Source organism: Lepidochelys olivacea (assembly GCF_965140295.1).
Source record: "Lepidochelys olivacea isolate rLepOli2 genome assembly, chromosome: 3".
Taxonomy (NCBI): domain Eukaryota; kingdom Metazoa; phylum Chordata; order Testudines; family Cheloniidae; genus Lepidochelys; species Lepidochelys olivacea.
In genome coordinates, this window is record NC_140413.1 from 42836534 (window position 1) to 42858429 (window position 21896).

Consider the following 21896-nt stretch of genomic DNA (forward strand, 5'->3'; position numbering starts at 1 on the left):
GGGTGTTGAAAGTACTGCCATGGGAGCTTGGAGAGTAGGGTCAGGATCAGGAATTAAATCAAAAGTTCTCCAGGGCCGAGACCTCATATTTTATGAGACTATAAAGTACCTAGCACATTCTTGGTCTCTATAAAATTACTAATACTATAATTAAGTTAAATCCATATTTTAACATGTGTGTTTGGAATCCCCTCTTTTTCTAGTCTGAAACCTACGGTTAGCGGGTTAGTATTTTTCTTTTACAAATCCCTCAGGAAATCGAATCCACAGTAAGGAATTCATTGAAGAAAATGATCTATGTAAAAGAAATAACATAGCTGAGAGTAGTGCAGACCTTACACTATTGATACTTGTTATACTTTCTAACAATTACTTCACACTTCTGACTCTGTTGTATTGGGAACTAGATTTTCCTTATATCCAAACTAGCAATACAAAACCTGTTGGTAAAATAACTAAGCACACTTTTGGTGGGTCACGAAGAAATGATAATAAAATAATAATAAATCATATTAATAATAAGTACTAGCTCTTAGACTTGGTAAATCTTTAGTGTTGATGCCATTTAGGTTTAAAAATAAAAGTCAATTTGCTGTTAGGAGGCCAAGCTTATTTAAAGTCATACAAATTTTTGGTAAAAAGAAAAGGAGTACTTGTGGCACCTTAGAGACTAACTAATTTATTTGAGCATAAGCTTTCGTGAGCTACAGCTAAATTTGTTAGTCTCTAAGGTGCCACAAGTACTCCTTTTCTTTTTGCGAATACAGACTAACATGGCTGCTACTCTGAAATTTTTGGTACTGTGTCTGCTATTGTGGGTCCTCTCTTTCATGCTTTTACTGTCTAAGTCAATTCATGTCTGTCGCTTTCCCACAGCTTTTTTTTAACAGATACAAAAAGTTTTAAAACAAAGAAATATACCAAGTCCCCTTGTAAATTCACCATGTTTCATTGTTCTAGTCACTTCAGTCCTTTGTCTACCTCACAGAGGGTTTATTTAATTATTTATTTCAAACTGGTTTCTTTTGTGCCAGTATAGGCATACAACTTTCATATTTCATTAACATGATGTTCAGCTAATTTCAGCTGGCACAAGCCCAGACTTACTGACCTTCATGGAATGTGGATAGGAAGGGGAAGGGATGATTTTCAGTACTGGTGGAAACATTCCCTCCTGCAGTTACAATTCTTTATCCAAGTGATGGTATTGAACATCGGACCAACTTATTCTTTTATTATTTTTAAGACTATTATGGTAGCACCTAGGGAGCCCAACTGAGATCGGGGTCCCATTGAGCTAGGTGCTATACAAACATAGAACAAGACACAATATCTGCTATGAAGAGTTTATGTCTGCTCACTGAATGTCCCCTGTTGACTGATGTATGCAGTAACCATTGTAGTTTCAGAAAAGACAGCATAAGTATTGTGATGGTACTTTATAGGGGAGAGAGTGCAGGGAGGGAAAAGTAGTAGACCCAGACAGAAATATATGTCAGACATACTCTGATGCTGCAACGAAAATCCAGCAAATATGGTATGTACCTGCATGTCTGCAGACAGATGAGTAGATTAGACCGTTTAACCTGATATATATCCCAAATGTATTGATTGTGGTCTCTCTATGACTGCTGTGTATACAAATAAGGTTTAATGTGTGTCTTTGTACTATGGATTATTTTCTGGTCATTTTTCCATCCCTGAAACTCACACATCTTTCTTGCACAGGGCCCACACCTTTGAGGTGGGTTCTATTTCTCAATGAAGTGTGTGTGGGGGGAACAATTTCTTTTTTTGTTGTTTTTTATTTGAGTTTCACATTGTGATTTATGAGCATCAATTCAAGTAACAACTGTCACTGCTAATGAGAGTTTTGCACATAACTCCCCAAGCACTACATTTAAAATTTACCTGACAGCTAGGCCACATTAGTGCAGTTTACTGAATGTATACTTGGCCACCAGGGAGAGAAAACAGCTATATGGTCGTTATCCCATTGAAGTGCTTTCCCATTTCATAGCCAAGTAACGTGTCTAAAATTGTGAATGACTGTAGAGCATGTTTGCTAAGAAACAGTAAATTTACAAATTTGCTGAAAATTGTGTAAACACACACACACACACATATATATCATTAGTTATTGTCCTCTTCCAAAAAAAAAACTTTGAATACTTCATTCCCTCCATAAAGCGTTCTGTGCAATGTAATATCTCAACTAGCAAAGTTTGCTCATCTATTTTTGACATCAAATATACATCAGTTACCAAAGATTTGATGTCTAAAACAATTCACTGCATTTACCAAGTCCAAATTCAAAATTTAAAAAGCTGCTATTGACAAACATTTAACAAGCATCAAAATATTATTTGCATTTTTTCCTATGAATGCATTATCTGTATTTGAGAATAACAACCATTTTATTATCCACAAATATACTTGATCCTAATTAAACAAAACACGAGCTTAAGCATTGATGTGCCATCCAGTAAAATGACCATTTAGACAAGCTGTCAAGTTTTCAACTTGTCTCATTTGTAAGCTGTTTACTGCTCAGGAGTCCCAAGGGTTTCTTTCTCTCTCTCTCTCTCTCTCTCTCTCTCAATCTCTCTCCAGCTGGAGGAAAGTCACAAGTCCACTAGTACTTTATCGGGTTTTGTGCAGATGTCTCAAGGACAGTAATATTTCTGTTGGTGTACATATTTCATACACCAGTAGTTAATGCAGACTTTAAAAGTTACTCATTCCCCTGTCACTCATTCCATCTCATAACTGGCACTTTTTTATACATGTCAATATACTGATATGGAACAATATAATTAATGTTTGCCTTATAAATTCAAACAGTGTGCACTGCTATGCCAGGGCTTATTCACATCCTGCAAAATAATCACACTGGGTAAAATTTTCAAAAGGGTCTAAGTGACTTCAAAACCTAAGACTCATTTTCATAATTGACATAGGACCTCACGGAAAGTCAATGGGAAATGTAGGCTCCTTTTGAAAATATTAACCAGGGTATTTACATATATCTGTGACATATTAGAGTTGAGTCTAATTTGTCTTTTAAAGGACATGTTTTTATGAGTTTGTTTAGCCCACACACTATCATTATGTCTTCAAGGATAAAATCATCATCTTCACCAACTATGTCTGAGAAATACAGTCATGTCAGCAATGCCTATTGTCAAAAACATTTTCTTCTCTCTACTTTGAAGATTTCTAAAAAATATTCAAAGCTTCCAATTTCCACTAAAAATACTACAGGCTGTCCTGCAACTTAGGTCTGTAAGTTACAGACACTGCAGCAAAAGTCCCATTTGTTTTGTTTTAAAACTGAAAAGGGAGAAGTGATTGCAGCAAAGGTTTGAGAAGAATTTTGGTACATCGCAGTCAAGAACAAAGCACAAAAAATTTGCAATAGTGCCAGTAAAGTTATTTAAAAAACTCACACAATACTAAACACACCAGAGAAAAGCAGTACTGGCTCCATTATGAGAAATGTAAACACACTAGACTGAGAATCATGGAAAAGTACCGATTAGCTTTCAGTGTTTCCAGTGGAGCTTGGAAGCTCTGAACCATTTTAAAAAAAGTTCACTGAATGGATTAAGATCCTCCGGGGTCAGGAGAATCTTACTGTTATGCAAAGAAATCATAACTGTGCATCAAGATCATCCTGCAGGGAGTTGACTCACCCTGGATGTTTATCACCTCATTTCTAGTTCCACAAATGTGTTTGTGTTCTTCCACTGTGGAAATTTCAGCAAGTGGTAGAGGCAAAGGTGGTGGAGTGTGCCCTTTTGGATGATTAGGGAGAAGTCTGCATCGAGAAGAGGTTGGAGATCACCTCCTAGAATAGAATCTATAATCCCCGGAAATAGACTGGGTTTGCTGCCAAAATGCTGACACCATCATAGGAGGATAGAAATGTTCACTTCCGGGGGGTCTGGAGTGTCTGCAGTAGCAGTTTCTATGGGAACTAGCAGGAGACAGATAGTGGAGCTTCTAAATACATGGATTGTGTAAGGAACTGTTTGAAGGGACTCCAAATCCATCCTTTATGGTGCTGGGGCCAATGCAGACTGCTCTCAGAAATGACCTCCTACACAAACTCTGCCAAAGTGCAATAGGCACTGGGGCTGGGTGCCAGAGGAATGGCAATGTGGAATTGATAACACCACCATAGGGGTCACAACAAGAGTCTTTAGCTCAGCACTGGCATCGGGGATTTAGGGGTAACATTTGGAGCCAAAGCCTCTGGTGCTTGAGGAATGCACTCCCTTGACTCATGGCCCTGGAATAGCATTTGTTTTCCTTTCAACCCTAGAACATTTATCACTTGTTGATGTGGGGAGCCCTATCCAGCTTCACCTTTTATCAGTAGTAGTAAAGTCCCTCCCCCCCTCAGTACTGTGAAGTCAGTCAGTCATCAGGATTTTTTTTTTCTGTGACTGAATTTGTTGAGCTGAGAGTGTTTAGCAATTTTGTCACGGATCAAACTTTTGCAGTAACATTATAAATCCTGGAAATGAAGGCTTTATAATGAAAATACTGGTACAACCTAAACTGTAAGCACTGAAAATAGCACTGGTAAACATTAGTCAAAGTAAAGCTGACAAATAAGAAAATATTTTTCAAGAAGGCACCACACTAGCAGTCCAGCAAAGATACACCACAGTCACCAAAGGCATTTCCCTAGCCAGTCATGTATGCACCAAGAATCCAAAGTGCCAGAGACAGGTGCCATTACTGAAACAGACTTTGCCAAACTATGTCTTGTGGTTCTTGAAACTGACAAGTCTGTTCAATGTGCAGTCAGTGATGCTTAAGCGCTTGCTAAAGGAAAAAGGCATCAACAAAAGTGTCAACAGCAGCAGCAGTGACTCCCCAATCATTATTCCAATTTAATGAATGTGTTAATTTGCTTGTTTGTTTCTCTCTCTTTTTTTTAACTACAATTGGTAAGTCATGTTGTAAAGAAAGATGTGGGCAAAAATTGCTTAATATTTGTTTATTGTTTGCATTTTCTCCAAGACCTAAATTTGTATATAAATAATTTTTAAAAGTATATTTTTTCACATGTAAAAACCCCCAACAATTACAGGCTAAACCAAGCACAAAAATCATTTAATCCCCTTGTCTGGAGAGGGGTCACTCCTGGGGTCACTCTTAGGAGATCAGCAAAGAGAACCAACATCTGTTTAGAGAATGCTAATTATCTGTTGAATTACTGGAGAATGCTTATTTAGATAAGCACCCAAACTTAAAGGTATATTCCCAATTCAGAATCTTTGGGGTTCTCCTAACAATAGTTGTATATGTATACCTACAACCTAACTTTGATATTTTTTCTTAATCAAGACAAACCCATAGTTTGTGATGCGTCATCCAGATCTTCCTCTATAGTATTCTCGGTATTGACAATGCCTCCCAACTTTGCATCCTCATCAAATTTTATTAGCATACTCCTACATCTCGTGCCAAGGTCATTAATTAAAACGCTGAACAATACTGATTTCAAAGAACTCAGTTAGTAACCCCCACCTTATAGTTCACCTTTCAGCACAAGCCATTGCTTTTTCTGGCTGAGAAAGGCCATAACTTCTGTATCTGATGTGAATACTTGTTCAGATACTATGCTAGATCCTTCTGAAGTGTACTGCAAAGTTAGAATGCCCTTTCCAAGGATAGTTCATCACTTGCAGTTCCTGGCTTTGGATCTCCAACACTTAGAATCATAGTGTTAGAAGGGACTGCAAGAGTCATATAGTCTAACCTCTGCCAAGATGCAGGACTTGTTCTATCTAAACCATCCAAGACAGATGGCTCTCCAGCTTCCTTTTGAAAACCTCCAGTGAAGGCATTTCCAACAACCTTCTGAGGCGGTCTGTTCCATTGTCCTACTGTTCTTACAGTTAGGAAGTTTTTCCCGAGATTTAATCTAAATCTGCTATGCGGTAGTTTGAACCCATTGCCTCATGCCCTCTGTGGAGAAAGAGAATATTTTTTCTCCATCTTTTTTATAGCAGCCTTTCAAGATGCTGAAGACCTCTATCATATCTCCCCATAATCTTCTCTTTACCAAACTAAACATACCCAAATCATTCAGTCTTTGCTCATATGGCTTGCATTCCATCCATTTGATCATATTTGTTGCTCACCTCTGGATCATTTCCAGTTTCTCTACATCCTTTCTATACATTGGTTACCAAAATTGGACACACTACTCCAGATGAGGCCTAACCAGCTCCATGTAGAGTGGTACTATTACTTCCTCTGACATGCATACTATGCATCTCTTAATGAAACCTAAAATTGTCTTTGTTATTTTTTTTTGTTTTTTTGCAACAGCCTCACATTGCTGATTCATGTTGAGGTTGTCATCCACCACAACTCCTAGATCCTTCTCAGCAGTGCTGCTACCAAGCCAGTATTCACCCATTCTGTATTTGTGCATTTGATTTTTCTTTCATAGGTGTAGCATCTTACATTTGTCTTTGTTGAATTTCATTTTGTTATCTGTAGCCAAGTTCTCCAATTTATCAAGATCCCTCTGAATTTTAGCTCTATCCTCCAAAGTATTGGCAACCCCCCAGCTTTGTGTCAGCTGCAAAGTTGATCAGTATGCACTCTATACTTAGATACAAGTCATTAATAAAGATGTTAAACAACACTGGACCTAGAACAGGTCCCTGTGGAACCCGACTTGAGACCTCCCTTCAATCTGATATCATTCTATTAATTTCATTAACTCTTTGTTTGCAATTGTTTAACCAATTATGTATCCACTTAATGGTAGTTCTGTTGAGCCCACCTTTCTCCAGCTTACTTATCAGAATGTCATATGAGACTGTGTCAAAAGCCTTCCTGAAATTCAGGTATATTATGCCCACTGCATTCTGCCCATTCACCAAATTAGTTACCCTGTCAAAGAAGAAAATCAAGCAGTTTTGGCATGATTTGTTCTTGGTAAATCCATGCTGATTTTTAATGATTACCTCTTCATCCTTCAGGTATTCACAAATTGAATAATTTATAAATTGCAAAAGCAGCTTTCCAGGTATCGATGTCAGGCTGATTGGCCTATAGTTCCTCAGCGTCTCCTTTTTCCCATTTTTGAAGATGGGCACTACATTAACCCTTCTCTGGTCTTCCGAGACCCGCCCCCCCATGAGTTTGTAAATATTATTGGCAGTGGCTCTGAGGTCTCTTCAGCTAATTCCTTCAGTGCCCTCTAATAGTTGTTTTGGCAGCATGTTTATATATATATATATATATATATATATATATATATATATATACACACACACACACACACACACACACTAATTTCTTCAGGACATTCCAACAAGTGTCACCTAATTGCTGTTTCCTGGAACAAAATGTGAACCCGTCCTGTTTTGGCTGGTCATGCTCCGAGAGTATCTGGAATATGTTTGAACAGGGTGGGGGTTTCCATACAAGAAAAGTGTCACACAAGTGGCCTGCGTTGTGCAGGGGGTCGGACTAGATGATCATAATGGTCCCTTCTGACCTAAATATCTATGAATCTATGAATCTCCCAATCAGCAGTTTTTTCATTCCTTCTTTCATCTCAGGTAAATGCAAGTGTGCAGGTCTCACATAAGGTACCCCAAAACCTGCACTGGGCTGGGAACTTGTCAAGAAACTCTTCTAATGATTAGTTTTAATATTTCTATATTTTTCACAACTCCTATTATTGTTCAAGATCTCATATCTCTACCCTAGGAGGCAGACAAGTACCATACCTTATTTTTTAAAATTTGTGTAACACATTTCAAAAATTTGTACAAAATCACTTTAGACAGAAGACAGAATAGAATTTAGGGGCCAGATTCTGTGCTTTAATTGCACTGGCCATGGGGCCTGAACTATAGCTGTTAGCCCTAAAGCAACTCTTCCCAGATTAGGTTGAGGCACATTGGCAGGGCAGTGAGGGGGAACCTTGCCCTATAGTCATGAACACAGTGGTTTTTCTTCAGGTGATGACAATTCAACACGAGCACTAAATCCGCACATTTTTTAAAAGATGAAGTTTATGGTTCTATGCTAATTATTCACAAACAAGTAAATTAGATAATAAACAATTTAATTAAAATATAACATATTGTCATAAATATAAAGGGAAGGGTAAACCCCTTTAAAATCCCTCCTGGCCAGAGGAAAAATCCTCTCACCTGTAAAGGGTTAAGAAGCTAAAGGTAACCTTGCTGGCACCTGACCAAAATGACCAATGAGGAGACAAGATACTTTCAAAAGCTGGGAGGAGGGAGAGAAACAAAGGGTCTGGGTCTGTGTCTGTCGGTACGCTGCTTTTGCCGGGGATAGACCAGGAATGGAGTCTTAGAACTTTTAGTAAGTAATCTAGCTAGGTATGTGTTAGATTATGATTTCTTTAAATGGCTGAAAAAAGAATTGTGCTGAATAGAATGACTATTTCTGTCTGTGTGTCTTTTTTGTAACTTAAGGTTTTGCCTAGAGGGATTCTCTAGGTTTTGAATCTAATTACCCTGTAAGGTATCTACCATCCTGATTTTACAGAGGTGATTCCTTTACTTCTATTTACTTCTATTTCTATTAAAAGTCTTCTTGTAAGAAAACTGAATGCTTTTTCATTGTTCTGAGATCCAAGGGTTTGGATCTGTGGTTACCTATGCAAATTGGTGAGGATTTTTACCAAACCTTTCCCAGGAAGTGGGGTGCAAGGGTTGGGAGGATTTTGGGGGGAAAGACGTGTCCAAACTACGCTTCCCAGTAAACCCAGTGAGAGTTTGGTGGTGGCAGTGGATATTCCAAGGACAAAGGATAAAATTAATTTGTACCTTGGGAAGGTTTTAACCTAAGCTGGTAAAAGTAAGCTTAGGAGGTTTTCATGCAGGTCCCCACATCTGTACCCTAGAGTTCAGAATGGAGGAGGAACCTTGACACATATGGAGCCACATGAAAATTGGTCATTACTGATCTCATATACTGCACCAGATATTAGAAATTCTACAAGTAGGTCAATACACCCATGCCCATCATTACCAGAAAATGAGCATGTCAGCAATTATCACCTGAATCTTTCCTCACAGAGACTAAATACCTCAGTGTCTTCCACATACACCAATTCAAAGGCCATATCTTCTTCAGCCATCTTATTTAATGTGCAGCTTCCTCCAATATGAGAAAGAGGGAATTATAAACAAACAAAATACTCTGCTTATTCTAATTTGCTAGAATAGCCCCAAGTCCTCACCTTGATAGTTTTGTTAACTTGGAAAGAGATACAGTGCTGATCCAGATGTAGGTAGAGAGAGGAACATGATTTATATTGTTATACAATGGGGAAGCTTATGCATGACCAAAAAGAATGATTCTAAACCCACAGAGAAAGCATACAAGAAAGTCACAGATGGGTCTCACTCTACCTGAAACCACCTGGATATAGACTGTTTAAAACAAAACTTATGGGAATAGGCCCTGTATTCAATATAAGTATGATCATAAAGATCAACCTTTCTAAATCAGTCAAAGAAAATATGAATGTATGGTTCATTTTAAGACAACAGCACAGGTCTTATAAATAGTAACAAATGAGAATCCAGTGTAAAGGGGAAAAAAGAATTAGAAAGTTAAATCAGGAATGTTAAAAACAGTGTTAAAATGAAACCACCAAAGATAGTAAGCATGTAAGAATAATAATCTGACTTGTTAAAAATATACTGTAAATGTTTATGGCTAACATTTGTCTCTTTTGTTGATTTTTTTTCAAAGTGTCAAGATTATAAGCATTGATTAGAAAAGAGAGTATTCAGTAAAGTGGAATGCAGAGGTCAGTAAAACCAAAAGAGTGCTTATGCCCACTGAAAATCAACTAATATGAGACCAAGATGCCCTCAAGGTACGGAGTGGCTAAAGAAGAACAGCTATTTTGTTGGGGGTGGAAGTGTCTTCCCCCTCCCAATATTCTGTGTCTTTCTAGAAAAGGGTTAATTGGCAACCTGGTTTGTAATAGCTAGTTTAAATGTATTAAACCCCAGAGTAAAGGCCAGTTTTGTACACTGAACTCCATTTTCTGTCCTTTTATGCATGATTAAATGGCAATTAAGTTTTAATGAAAAGTGTTAGGCTGATTACAATTAACATAATCGCACCAGTCAGTTCATGTCCTCATGTTCTACATGCTGTGCTGACATGGCAAGACAACGGCCCTTTAATGGAGTCAAACGTCTTGCAAGCTTCAGTCATTTACATTCTTCCATTTAAGGCATTTATGCCTACATATATAATGAAAAATAAAACACACACAGGTGTCACATTGTGTAAATCACTGCCTTCCATAAATATATGCATTATTTCAAAATCCTTGGGATATGACGAAACTCATCCCCCAAGCGCCTGTAATAAACCATTCATTTCTTCCACGATTACCAGAAAATTGAAAGCAGCTCAGGACTCATTTATAGATTCAGTTTGAGAGAAATAATATAAAGCCTCAATCCACCAAGGTGCTGCAAAGTCTCATCCAGATCCAGCAGAGTATTTGCACATATGCTAAACTTTGAAGTCAAGGAAGCTACTCAGATACTTAAAGTCGAGCATGTGCTCAAAGAGTCTGAGGGATCAGGGCCACGCTGCTCAGTACATTGCAAGACTGATTCCAAATAAATGGAACTCTTTTGAGGGTGGGTGGGGAGTGATATTTCATATGCATGCGTGCGCACGCACAACTTTGCACTTGACAAGGATCGTAAACCAAAAACTTGAAAGTGTCAGTCATTTTTTTCCTTAACTTTAGCTGAGACTTCCAGCTCTCCACCACTAACTTCAATAAATTCCAGTGAGACATACACTGCAATTGCCAGCGTGATCACTAAACGGATCCGAAGGAAAATTACACCAAGCTGCATAAATCAGTTCTTGAATCCTAAAGCTTTAACTTGTCTCCTTTTCACCACATAACTGCTGAAGGTCAAATACTTTATAGTAGTACTTTTCTAGAAAAGGTAAACAGCCTAAATACTTTCTTCCTTCACAACATTTATTGCTAAATCTGTATCTATACATCTTACCCTCACTTCCACTTTATTATAATATAGTACGAAGTGTGTTAATCTGTTTCAATAGCTTAAAACAACTTCATTAAAATATATGTAAATTTAACACTTTCAACTGGTGTGAACAGCAGCACACTTTCGATAATTAACCATACAGAAAAGAAACACTCATCCAACCCCTGCCATATCTTATCTATCCATATAAAGCTATGACAAACTGACCAGTTACAGAAAATTCATCTCAACCCTTTACCCACTTCATCTATATTGTACCTAGGCATTTCAGGGCTTAACAAAGAGACAGTTCCTTAGGGGCTCTCATAACAAATTTGTTGGTGGCCTCAGAGTGCAGCCACCAACTCTTGCAGGTGGTCGCTGTGACAATATTTCCTAAAATACTTAATTAACTTTGGGAAAAACAAATAAATATGCACATATCCATGTCCGAATCATTGTAATTTATTAATGTAGGATTTTTTGCAGCCTTAATGATAAAAATAATGTACAGATGTCCCTATTCTTTACTGGACCTAACCCGAATAGAAACACAAATAAGGTGCTCTGCATGTTTTACTTTTGTTGGTTGATTTTTTTTTCAGACTTGCTAGCTAGTAAGTCTGCTACTGTGAAAAGTGATATTTGTATATTTGTTAATATAATTTTTTACAGAAGATTTACTCATCACTGTCAAGCTGGGGGACAAATTAAACCCTGGATGGGGAGGTGGGTAAGGAGGCAGGAGGGTCAGGGGTGATGGGGGCCTAGATTGGGGGGTTGAGGAGGCAGCTGGGGTCAGGGTGATGGGGGGTGAGTCCGGGGCTGGAGCCTGGGGTCCTGTTGCATGGCTGGGGGATGGAGGAGGCAACAGGGGCCAGGGACAACGTGGGAGCCTGGGGCAGGAGTCCAAAGCCCTGTGGCTGGGGGACAGAGCCTGCTGCCCACCACCCCTGGGCTGAAGCCCAAAGCCCAAGCCCCATCCACCCCAGGAAGGTGGGGAACTCATACTGGTCACCTTCTCCTACATTGTTTGTGGTTCCAGAAAGAGGCAGGGACCAACCCCTGCTGGCGACCCTGGCGTAGGGGCCACTGCTTTGCCCCTCCCCCATCACCACCCAGGAAGCTGTGGCCGCAAGAAAAGCCCCTGCTGGCTGCATGCAGCCACAGTGGCCATATTTGAGAAATGCTGCCTTAGGGCATGACTACATGAGACAATGCGGAAAATTAAACCAAATTAACGGAAGGTGTGTATTTAAAGTGCATTAGTTAAAATGCATTTAATCCCTGTTCACTTTAGCTTAACTGAAGTAAAGTTAAGCTAAGGGGAACTCAGGCTACTGTACTTCTGATTGAGAGTGTCTATACAGGGACATTACATACTTTACCTAATGCAGTTTAAATTTACACCTTCAGTTAATTAAGCTTAATTTTCCTGAGTGTCCCATGTAGAAATGCCCTTAAATAAATTGTGTCCATAATGTGTATAGACGTAATGGTTGGACTGAATAAATATAGTACATTTCCCCCCCTTTGATGTACCTGAATCATTGGCATTTATGAGAGTGTCATAAATATAAAGGGAACGGTAAACCCCTTTGAAATCCCTCCTGGCCAGGGGAAAGCTCCTCTCACCTGTAAAGGGTTAAGAAGCTAAAGGTAACCTCGCTGGCACCTGACCAAAATGACCAATGAGGAGACAAGATACTTTCAAAAGCTGGGAGGAGGGAGAGAAACAAAGGGTCTGGGTCTGTCTATATGCTGGTCTTTACCGGGGATAGACCAGGAATGGAGTCTTAGAACTTTTAGTAAGTAATCTAGCTAGGTATGTGTTAGATTATGATTTCTTTAAATGGCTGAGAAAAGAACTGTGCTGAATAGAATAACTATTTCTGTCTGTGTATCTTTTTTGTAACTTAAGGTTTTGCCTAGAGGGGTTCTCTATGTTTTTGAATCTAATTACCCTGTAAGATATCTACCATCCTGATTTTACAGGGGGGATTTCTTTATTTCTATTTACTTCTATTTTTTTATTAAAAGTCTTCTTGTAAAAAACTGAATGCTTTTTCATTGTTCTCAGATCCAAGGGTTTCGGTCTGTGGTCACCTATGCAAATTGGTGAGGCTTTTTATCCAACATTTCCCAGGAAAGGGGGGGTGCAAGTGTTGGGAGGATTGTTCATTGTTCTTAAGATCCAAGGGTCTGGGTCTGTAGTCACCTAGGCAAATTGGTGAGGCTTTTTACCAAACCTTGTCCAGCAAGTGGGGTGCAAGGTTTTGGGAAGTATTTTGGGGGGAAGGACACGTCCAAACAGCTCTTCCCCAGTAACCAGTATTAGTTTGGTGGTGGTAGCGGCCAGTCCAAGGACAACGGGTGTAATATTTTGTACCTTGGGGAAGTTTTGACCTAAGCTGGTAAAAATAAGCTTAGGAGGTTTTTCATGCAGGTCCCCACATCTGTACCTTAGAGTTCAGAGTGGGGGAGGAACCTTGACAGAGAGTTACATGATATCACAGGAAAACTCTACTCATTCAATGTTCTAATACTGAGCTCATCACTCTTGTATCTAAAGTTGCAGTTATTTCAGAGCTGAAGATATAATTCCAAAATTATTCATGCCAAATGGTTTAAAATCAAACATTTTACAATATTTTTGTGTAGGTTTCTTTTACATTTTCACTGTTAAAATGAAATACATTTAGCTTAAAATACATGTAAATAAAAACATCTGAAACAAAAAAGTGTATGTGAGTGCCAATTCATTTTTTCAGAAACAAAATTAGTTATTAGATAAAATAAGTCCAATATTTGAGGCTGTCTTGGAAAATAATAGTGAGAGATTTAAAATAAAGACAAAAGTAACTTAGCCTATAGATCCTAAGACCCTACCATGACCCATAAGTGTATTTTGTGTAAATTTAAAAAAAAAAAAAAGATTCTCTTTAGGAAAGACTAACAAGCCTACCAGAAGAGAAAAAATGTGTATTTGTGCACACAAGAATGATCACACCTAATTGTATTTGAGATAATAGAGGAGTCACATACTTGAGAATTGGATGGAAAAGCCTGACTTGCTGATGAAGAAGTCACTGTCAAACTGTAACGTCAGTGAGTTGAAGGTGCTATGGATATCCTCAGGAAGGGCTGAACCACTCCATTCTTTCAGAAGAATACTGCTTTCAACAGGACCATCCCACACTTTCAGGATGTCATGGGCAACCTCAGTGTCAAAAACAATAAAATGCAGACTGCAAAGGAAGAGTAACATACATTGTACATTAAAACATAGGCATTATGTCTATGTAGCCTACCTTTATCAGGTTTTTAAGAGATCAGAACTCCATGAACCAACATTTCTACTGCACATGTAAATAAAACTAAGAATACTAGCTGAATTAGTTAGGTGTTACATTAAATTATGCCAACTGCAGCAAATACTAGGTGATAACATACCTATCACAAGACACCTGATCGATATTGTATTTGGATTCCCAGGTGGGAAAACCCTATCTGCGATATGTATATCTGAGGAAATATTTTACACACTAATGTAAAAACAGACCAAAAGCTGAGCCTACATAATATTTATCTGAATATTTTCTTAAATGTATTAGAATGGATACAGATATCTTAAAAGTGTTTAATTGATACTCATTTTATTTTTATTTCTATTTTCATTAAGATAGATTATGCTCACGCTGGCAAGGACTTACTCATGTGCGTAGATGTTAGCAGCTCACCAATGAGGGCAAGAGGTTCAAAACCTATCCTATAAAATGCTTGCAATTTTCTTCCAGGAGAAGCTCAGCTCAGATGCAGCATCTGTTTTTTGTGAAGTCCTGTTCCCCCTCTACCTCCTACCCCCTTTTTTCAGATGGCTTAATTGGGGTGGGAGGTAAACAAGTCACTCACTGGATCACTTCACTTGCTTTCTGTTCACTTCTTGGTACAATTCAAGGTATTAAGTTTAATCTATTTTGTGTGTAAGTCTCAGGTATAATTTTGGTTTCATACCTGTCTGTAGAATGTCTAGCAATCTTTGATATATTCAGATTAATAATAATAATAATCTATAAAAAGTTACATGTCCTGCATACATAAGCATACTTAAGTTAATGGGAGTTGTTCTGTTGATTTCAATTGGCTTTGAATCAGGCCCTAAGAGGCTTTTCTGTTCTTGGGATGGAACAACAGTTGAGGAAAATGGCCTGACCACTCAAACTAACAGGATCTAGGCTTGAATGTCTTGGGGATGGTAGGCAGGACATTCTCAAAGTTAATTCCACCACTCTGAAAATGGTTTACTCTCCTAGTTCAAGAGATCCAGGCACCCCCTCTGTGCCCCTAGCCCATTGGCACTAAGAGATTCCTGGTCCACCCCCTCCTGCTGCACTTTACTGTTAGGCTGTTGGGATGCTTTTGGCACAACTTCCTGGCAGTTAATGCAGCCAGGCACAGTGTGACGCTCTGCTCCCTTGGGCTACTGAGGTTAGGGACTGTCCCCTGCACAGTGCCCCACACATTAGTGTGCTTAGTGTCCTGGCTTTGTGGATTTCTGGGGCAGTCTTCCCCTGCAGCATGGGGCATGGGTCACTTGCTGCTCTGGAGGAGAGTAAATGGTGGATTCTTTGTAACTTGATGTCATTACATCACATGTTGAAGATGTCAGTAACTCAGCCAGAGATGATGGGCCTGCTACAGGACAGGGTGGGTGAGGTGCGGTAGCCTGCAATGTGCAGGAGGTCATACTAGATGATCATGCTGGTCCCTTCTGGCTCTAAAGTCTGTGAGTCTGTGAGATCCCAAACTAGTTAAACTTTAGAGCACAGTGCCAGTTTATCTCTCTCCCTCTCTCTTTTTTTCTCTCTCCCAGAGATTTTTATTTTTTGCTTTTGCTTCTCGAAAAAGCAGCAAATATTCAAAATCTTTATTAATTTCTGCATCTGTTCCCTGAAAATATTTGAATGTTTGCACTTTATAAGCCAACTAAAGAAAAACAACTTTATGCCACTTATTGAAATTTTGCACTGCTTTCTCTAGGGATAGTTTCACAAAACAATGAACTCCCTGAAAAATGCTCCTTTTCTATATTCCTACATCATGTCTATTTTTTAATATTATCCTTAGATTCAGAGTTTAAGGCCAGAAGAAATCATTACTTCATATAGTCTGACCTCCTATACATCACAGATCATTAAATTTCACACAGTTAGCCTTGTATTAAGTCCAATGACTTGTGTTTGGCCAAAACAAATAATATTTTTTATTGTTAAATTCCTTCTAATTGTACACAATTGGAGATTTGCGAAGAGGCTAATTAAAGGCTTTTAAACTTTTTTTCTCCCTCTTAAAGAGGAAGTGCTATTTTTAGGAAATCTTATAGTACATATTTCATCAGCATGATATTGGGTTTCAATCCATGAAAGAATTATGCACTTGCTTTTTCAAAGATTCATAGATTCCAAGGCCAGCAGGGACTATTACAATTATCTAGTCTGACTTCCTGCATAGGCCTTAGAACTTCCCCACAGTAGTTCCTAGAGCAATTACCAGTAATAGAGAATCCACCCTTAAATGACCCTTAAATTGTTCCAATGGGTAATTACTCTCATTGTTAAAAAATGTATGCTGTATTTCCAGTTTGAATTTGTCTAGCTTCAACTTCGGGCCACTGGAGCAGGCTGTATCTTTCTTTGTCAGATAGAAGAGCCCATTGTTAAATATTTGTTCCCTACATAGGTACTATTACACTGTAATCAAGACACCCCTTAATGTTGTTGTTGTTAAACTAAAGAGATTAAGCGCTGAGTCTGTCAGTATAAGGCATGTTTTCTAAACCTTTAGTCATTCTTATGGCTCTTCTCTGTCCAATATATAAGTATCCTTCTCAAATTTTGGACACCAGAATTGGACACAGTATTTCAGCTGTGCTCACATTAGTGCCAAGTGCTTAACTTTATGAATACGAGTATAGTTAAGAATATGCATAATGGTTTGCAGAAACTATGCTCCTCCACCCAAAATGATTTTAGCTGTTTTTTTCCCCCACAAACACTCCTTTAAAATATTTTCTGTTTCTATTTTTGTTTTTACTGTATGTTTTGCTTTCTTTCCAGCAATTTCCTTCTATCATGCACAATATTGCTCAAATCAAGGATTCAATTCTTGAATAGAGGTTCTGTTTGTTTGTTTTTTTAAGTACATATCTATAAGATGGTTAGCCAGTAAAGAGCAATTATAGGTAAAATGGAAACAATGAACAATTGAAGATATGCAAATCATAGCCTTTAATGATGCTTGTTAAAAATGGGTTGCATCATTACCTTTATTATTTATTTTCAATTTAACACAAAATTATCATGAACTATTTAAATATAACTTCAGATTTGCATAACCTTTGTGTTTATTAGAGTTGATATTTAAACATGCAGATGATGCAATTCCTTTACATCATATACAGTGCACTTAATTTATGAAGCTATTCTGTTTAAAAAAAGAGGCCCCCTTTGCTATAAAGTGGTCATACGTTACTATTCAAATGTCACTTCTGGGAAATTAAATAGAAGATATTCATGAAAGTTAGGTTTCTACTACAGAGGAGGTTAGTTTAAAACAAGTTTTCAGTTGCAGCATGGCAGAGTGATGTTAGAAAGTGCGCTAGGACAACTGGACTTTCAAAAGGGACGTAATTACTTCTAACTGGTAAGCTTGTCATATTCATTTATTTGTTCTTTGTTTTCTAAGACTGGCTACCCATATTCTCTCTGACAGCTAACCCTCTTATTGTCTTGTACTTTTTCTAAGGGGAATGCGCAGATCTCAGTCACAGGGGAAACTGAAGTCCCTCTACCAAAAGGCAACTACGTGCAGCATTATCTTAAATGCAAGGCACTGGACCTCAAAACAGATGGATACCAGTTAAGAAACAAAAACAAAAACAAAACTCTGAGATATATGGAAGCTAAGTTACATGAACTGAACCTTCAGGTTGTTTTCTGTTCTTCTTTTCTCAATTCAGTGACACTTTATTGATATGACAAGCTTTCTGAGCGTTGCCAACATGTGTGTGTGTGTATGAGACAGACAGACAGAGACAGAGTGTGTGTGTGTGTATATATAAAGACAGATCCCTGCGGAATCTGTCAGAGCTATTTGAAGCAGCAAAAGCTCCTGTACCTGTGCAAAAGCACATGATTGGAGGAAGCTTATAGAGGGGTTCCAGTCCCCCACTTCAGCAAGAAATTGTATAAAACCCAGGAAGGTCTAATGACAAAAGACTTTTTGAACCAGATTGTCAGAGAGAATAGTGCATTTTGCTATAAGTTAGAGAGAAAGGGCTAACTACACAGAAGATTTAGGCACCTATCTGCCACTATAGGTGCTTAAGTACAATATTTAGGTACCAGTAAGATCCTCAACACCCCCGATTAGCTATCACCCAACCCTGTAGGTACCTAGACTCTCTCGGCACATGAGTTTCCACCATTAAAGTCTCCTATGTGCTTACGTTTCTATCAGCGAGCATATTCACAGTCACCTCAGTCTAGGCACCTATAACTCATGGCTAATCCTCAGCAGGATCTTCAGAGTAGGCACTGGACTTCCTTTCTTTCCTTTGGGATCCAACCTGGTAGGTGTGCTCAGAGCACACTTAAACTCACAGAAGATGGCCAAGAGGGGGAAAGGAGGAGGACTCCCTCAGAACCCCAACACTTTCAGGTAATTTGCCATCTAATTTGCCACCTACATTTCACACCTAAATTGATGTCTATATTGGCCTGAGATTTTCAGCTGTGAATCTTCTCCTGGAGTTAATCACACAAGCCATTTTGTTCAAGAAACAGAGCAGGGTGTGAGGATGAGCAGGGCCCTCCTTTATAATCATTAGCCCGGTGCTTAGGGTACAGTACTCACTAGGGATGTGGGAGACCGGGTTCATTTCTCCCGTCTTTCACACTACAGTAAAGCATGTGAATTACTATATTTCTGGGTCCATTCTATGTTATATCAATATTTTGCTGGTACAATGCCATTGAAATGAATAGTTATGATGGCATCAGGCCCCGAACTGCAAACTGAGATGTTTGCTAAGATATCAGTGCTCTCCCAACATAAAGAGCATCCATGGCATGTTTGACAACATTCAATAAATAGCAACTACCTCATTTTGGAGGTTTTATTCTTTTGGATTAAGTAGCACTAAAACTATTAGAACGGAGCCTCCTCTTATCTGAATTTAAGTTATGTCTCTTGACTTGCATGTACAACATGTTACATGCTAAACTATCCACTTAAATAAATTCCTCGTCACTATTCCATTTGGTAATTCAGCACAATGCACTCATTTTATTACAGATCAAGGAACTGTCTAAAGTGAGTAATTCAGTAAACAAAGAAAATGAAAATAAAAGTTAATTTCTCTGGGCATGGCCCCTCAACCTTTGTTACCTTGAAAACAGTACTATTCATATATCTTAGGGCTGGAGTACAAGAACATTAATATCCAGCAGATCAGTGAGAGTATTATGGCTATTTAAAAATACAGGGAGAGAGAGAGAGATAAAGTCACCTCAGAAAGATTTCTGAATTTGGCAGTTAGAGTCTAACAATGGAGATTTGGAAATACCAGAACCTTATATACTGATGCTGTAACCATGATCTCTTGGTAAATTAGGTCATTGATTCTGTACCAAAAAGCTAAATAAATGCTTTTAGCATCACAATGGAATTATGTAGTCTACATTTTACAAAAGTTAAAATATTAGATGTAAAAACAAACTTTACAGAACTCTGTTACTATTCAGGAGCATCACATCAGAAGCACAGCATTGCATTTACTGTAATTTCAATTTTTAAAAATCTTCACTCTGAAGAATGATAATGTATAAATATTAAATATGTTTGCTAGTTAAAATTGTTGTGTTTTTTTATTTCCTCATTTCATTCTTTATTAATTTCAAATTTGTAATTCTTATTAAAATGTAAATGAAGCACTGAATTCACCTGCAATGGAGTGAATTCATCACTTGGTTTAGTCATATGGGAATACATTTATCTTTTATTTCTGAGAAGAAGAAGAAGTAGAAGAAGAAGAAGAAGAAGAAATTGCAAGAAAAATGTGCATTTCAATTAATAGACTTGTCTTTTCCTAGTTTAAAGCTTATTCATAGATTAATTATTTTAATTTCAGAGGTAAAAGGCTTCTGACCTGTTCAAAAATAAAGTAATACACTGTTTATTAACCATTTTCTCAAAAATAAGAGACAGCTAATATTCTATACAAGTCCAATTACTGCATATCTGGTAGGTGTGTTATGTCTCCGACCCCTTCATTCATTGGTGTACAACACTGGTATTTCATTGTCCATCAGTAAATATGTTAAAATCACAAAAGATCATTACAATCATAAAAAATCATTAATAAGAATATTTGTAAAGGACAATGTGACTTTCATTTGTAATGCTCTTGAATACTTTTTGCTCACGAGCTGTTATCTGTCTGAATATTAAATTTCTCAAAAAACATGAGTACAAGCTAAAATCTGCCATCTAAATATGGCCAATATTTGTGAAATTTTGTGTTCTATTTTACCCATTCCCTGATAACTGCAGGAAACCTGCACTTAGAACCTCTAAAGATCAGCACTCCTACCTCTGAATGAATAGCCAGGCCAGTGAGCAGCATTTATTAGATGCCACAAGCTGAGTACTGCCTCCTCCCTGATGGAATAGGAAAGTGAAGGAGGAATAAAAGCCTTCCAGTCCTTTCTGTACTTCAGAAGTTCCCAGATGTCCACTTCTTGAATCCCTCCATTGGCTTCCAATGTATTACTGCATAAAATTAAAGCTTCTCATTTTGCCTTTGCCTCCCACATCTGCCAGGGATGGTCTAGGTATTGTTAATCCTGCAGTAGCACAGGGGGATGGATGAGAGGTCCTCTTGCAGTCCCTTTCAGACATACCTTTATATGATTCTATGATAACTGTTCTGCTCTTATTTCTCTCATACCTTTTCCCATTTCCTACATTCTTCTCCTGATCTATATTTTGAGCCTACATCCTACACATGGAGCTGTCATAAATATAAAGGGAAGGGTAAACCCCTTTGAAATCCCTCCTGGCCAGGGGAAAGCTCCTCTCACCTGTAAAGGGTTAAGAAGCTAAAGGTAACCTCGCTGGCACCTGACCAAAATGACCAATGAGGAGACAAGATACTTTCAAAAGCTGGGAGGAGGGAGAGAAACAAAGGGTCTGGGTCTGTCTGTAGTCGTCTTGGCCGGGGACAGAACAGGAATGGAGTCTTAGAACTTTTAGTAAGTAATCTAGCTAGGTATGTGTTAGATTATGATTTCTTTAAATGGCTGAGAAAAGAATTGTGCTGAATAGAATAACTATTTCTGTCTGTGTATCTTTTTTGTAACTTAAGGTTTTGCCTAGAGGGGTTCTCTATGTTTTTGAATCTAATTACCCTGTAAGATATCTACCATCCTGATTTTACAGGGGGGATTTCTTTATTTCTATTTACTTCTATTTTTTATTAAAAGTCTTCTTGTAAAACACTGAATGCTTTTTCATTGTTCTCAGATCCAAGGGTTTGGGTTTGTGGTCACCTATGCAAATTGGTGAGGCTTTTTATCCAACATTTCCCAGGAAAGGGGGGGTGCAAGTGTTGGGAGGATTGTTCATTGTTCTTAAGATCCAAGGGTCTGGGTCTGTAGTCACCTAGACAAATTGGTGAGGCTTTTTACCAAACCTTGTCCAGGAAGTGGGGTGCAAGGTTTTGGGAAGTATTTTGGGGGGAAGGACGCGTCCAAACAGCTCTTCCCCAGTAACCAGTATTAG

The 21896-nt window shown here is 38.2% G+C and overlaps 1 protein-coding gene across 1 annotated transcript in view; it reads right to left on the reverse strand.

The window, feature by feature from the left end:
• The window catches only part of CSMD1 (CUB and Sushi multiple domains 1), a 2028540-nt gene that overhangs the window by 383618 nt on the left and 1623026 nt on the right, over nucleotides 1–21896 (reverse strand). The window contains exon 26 of the mRNA XM_084623138.1: nucleotides 14100–14302. Within this exon, the coding sequence (XP_084479264.1) occupies nucleotides 14100–14302 (203 nt within the window). The remainder of the gene's footprint in view (nucleotides 1–14099; nucleotides 14303–21896) is intronic.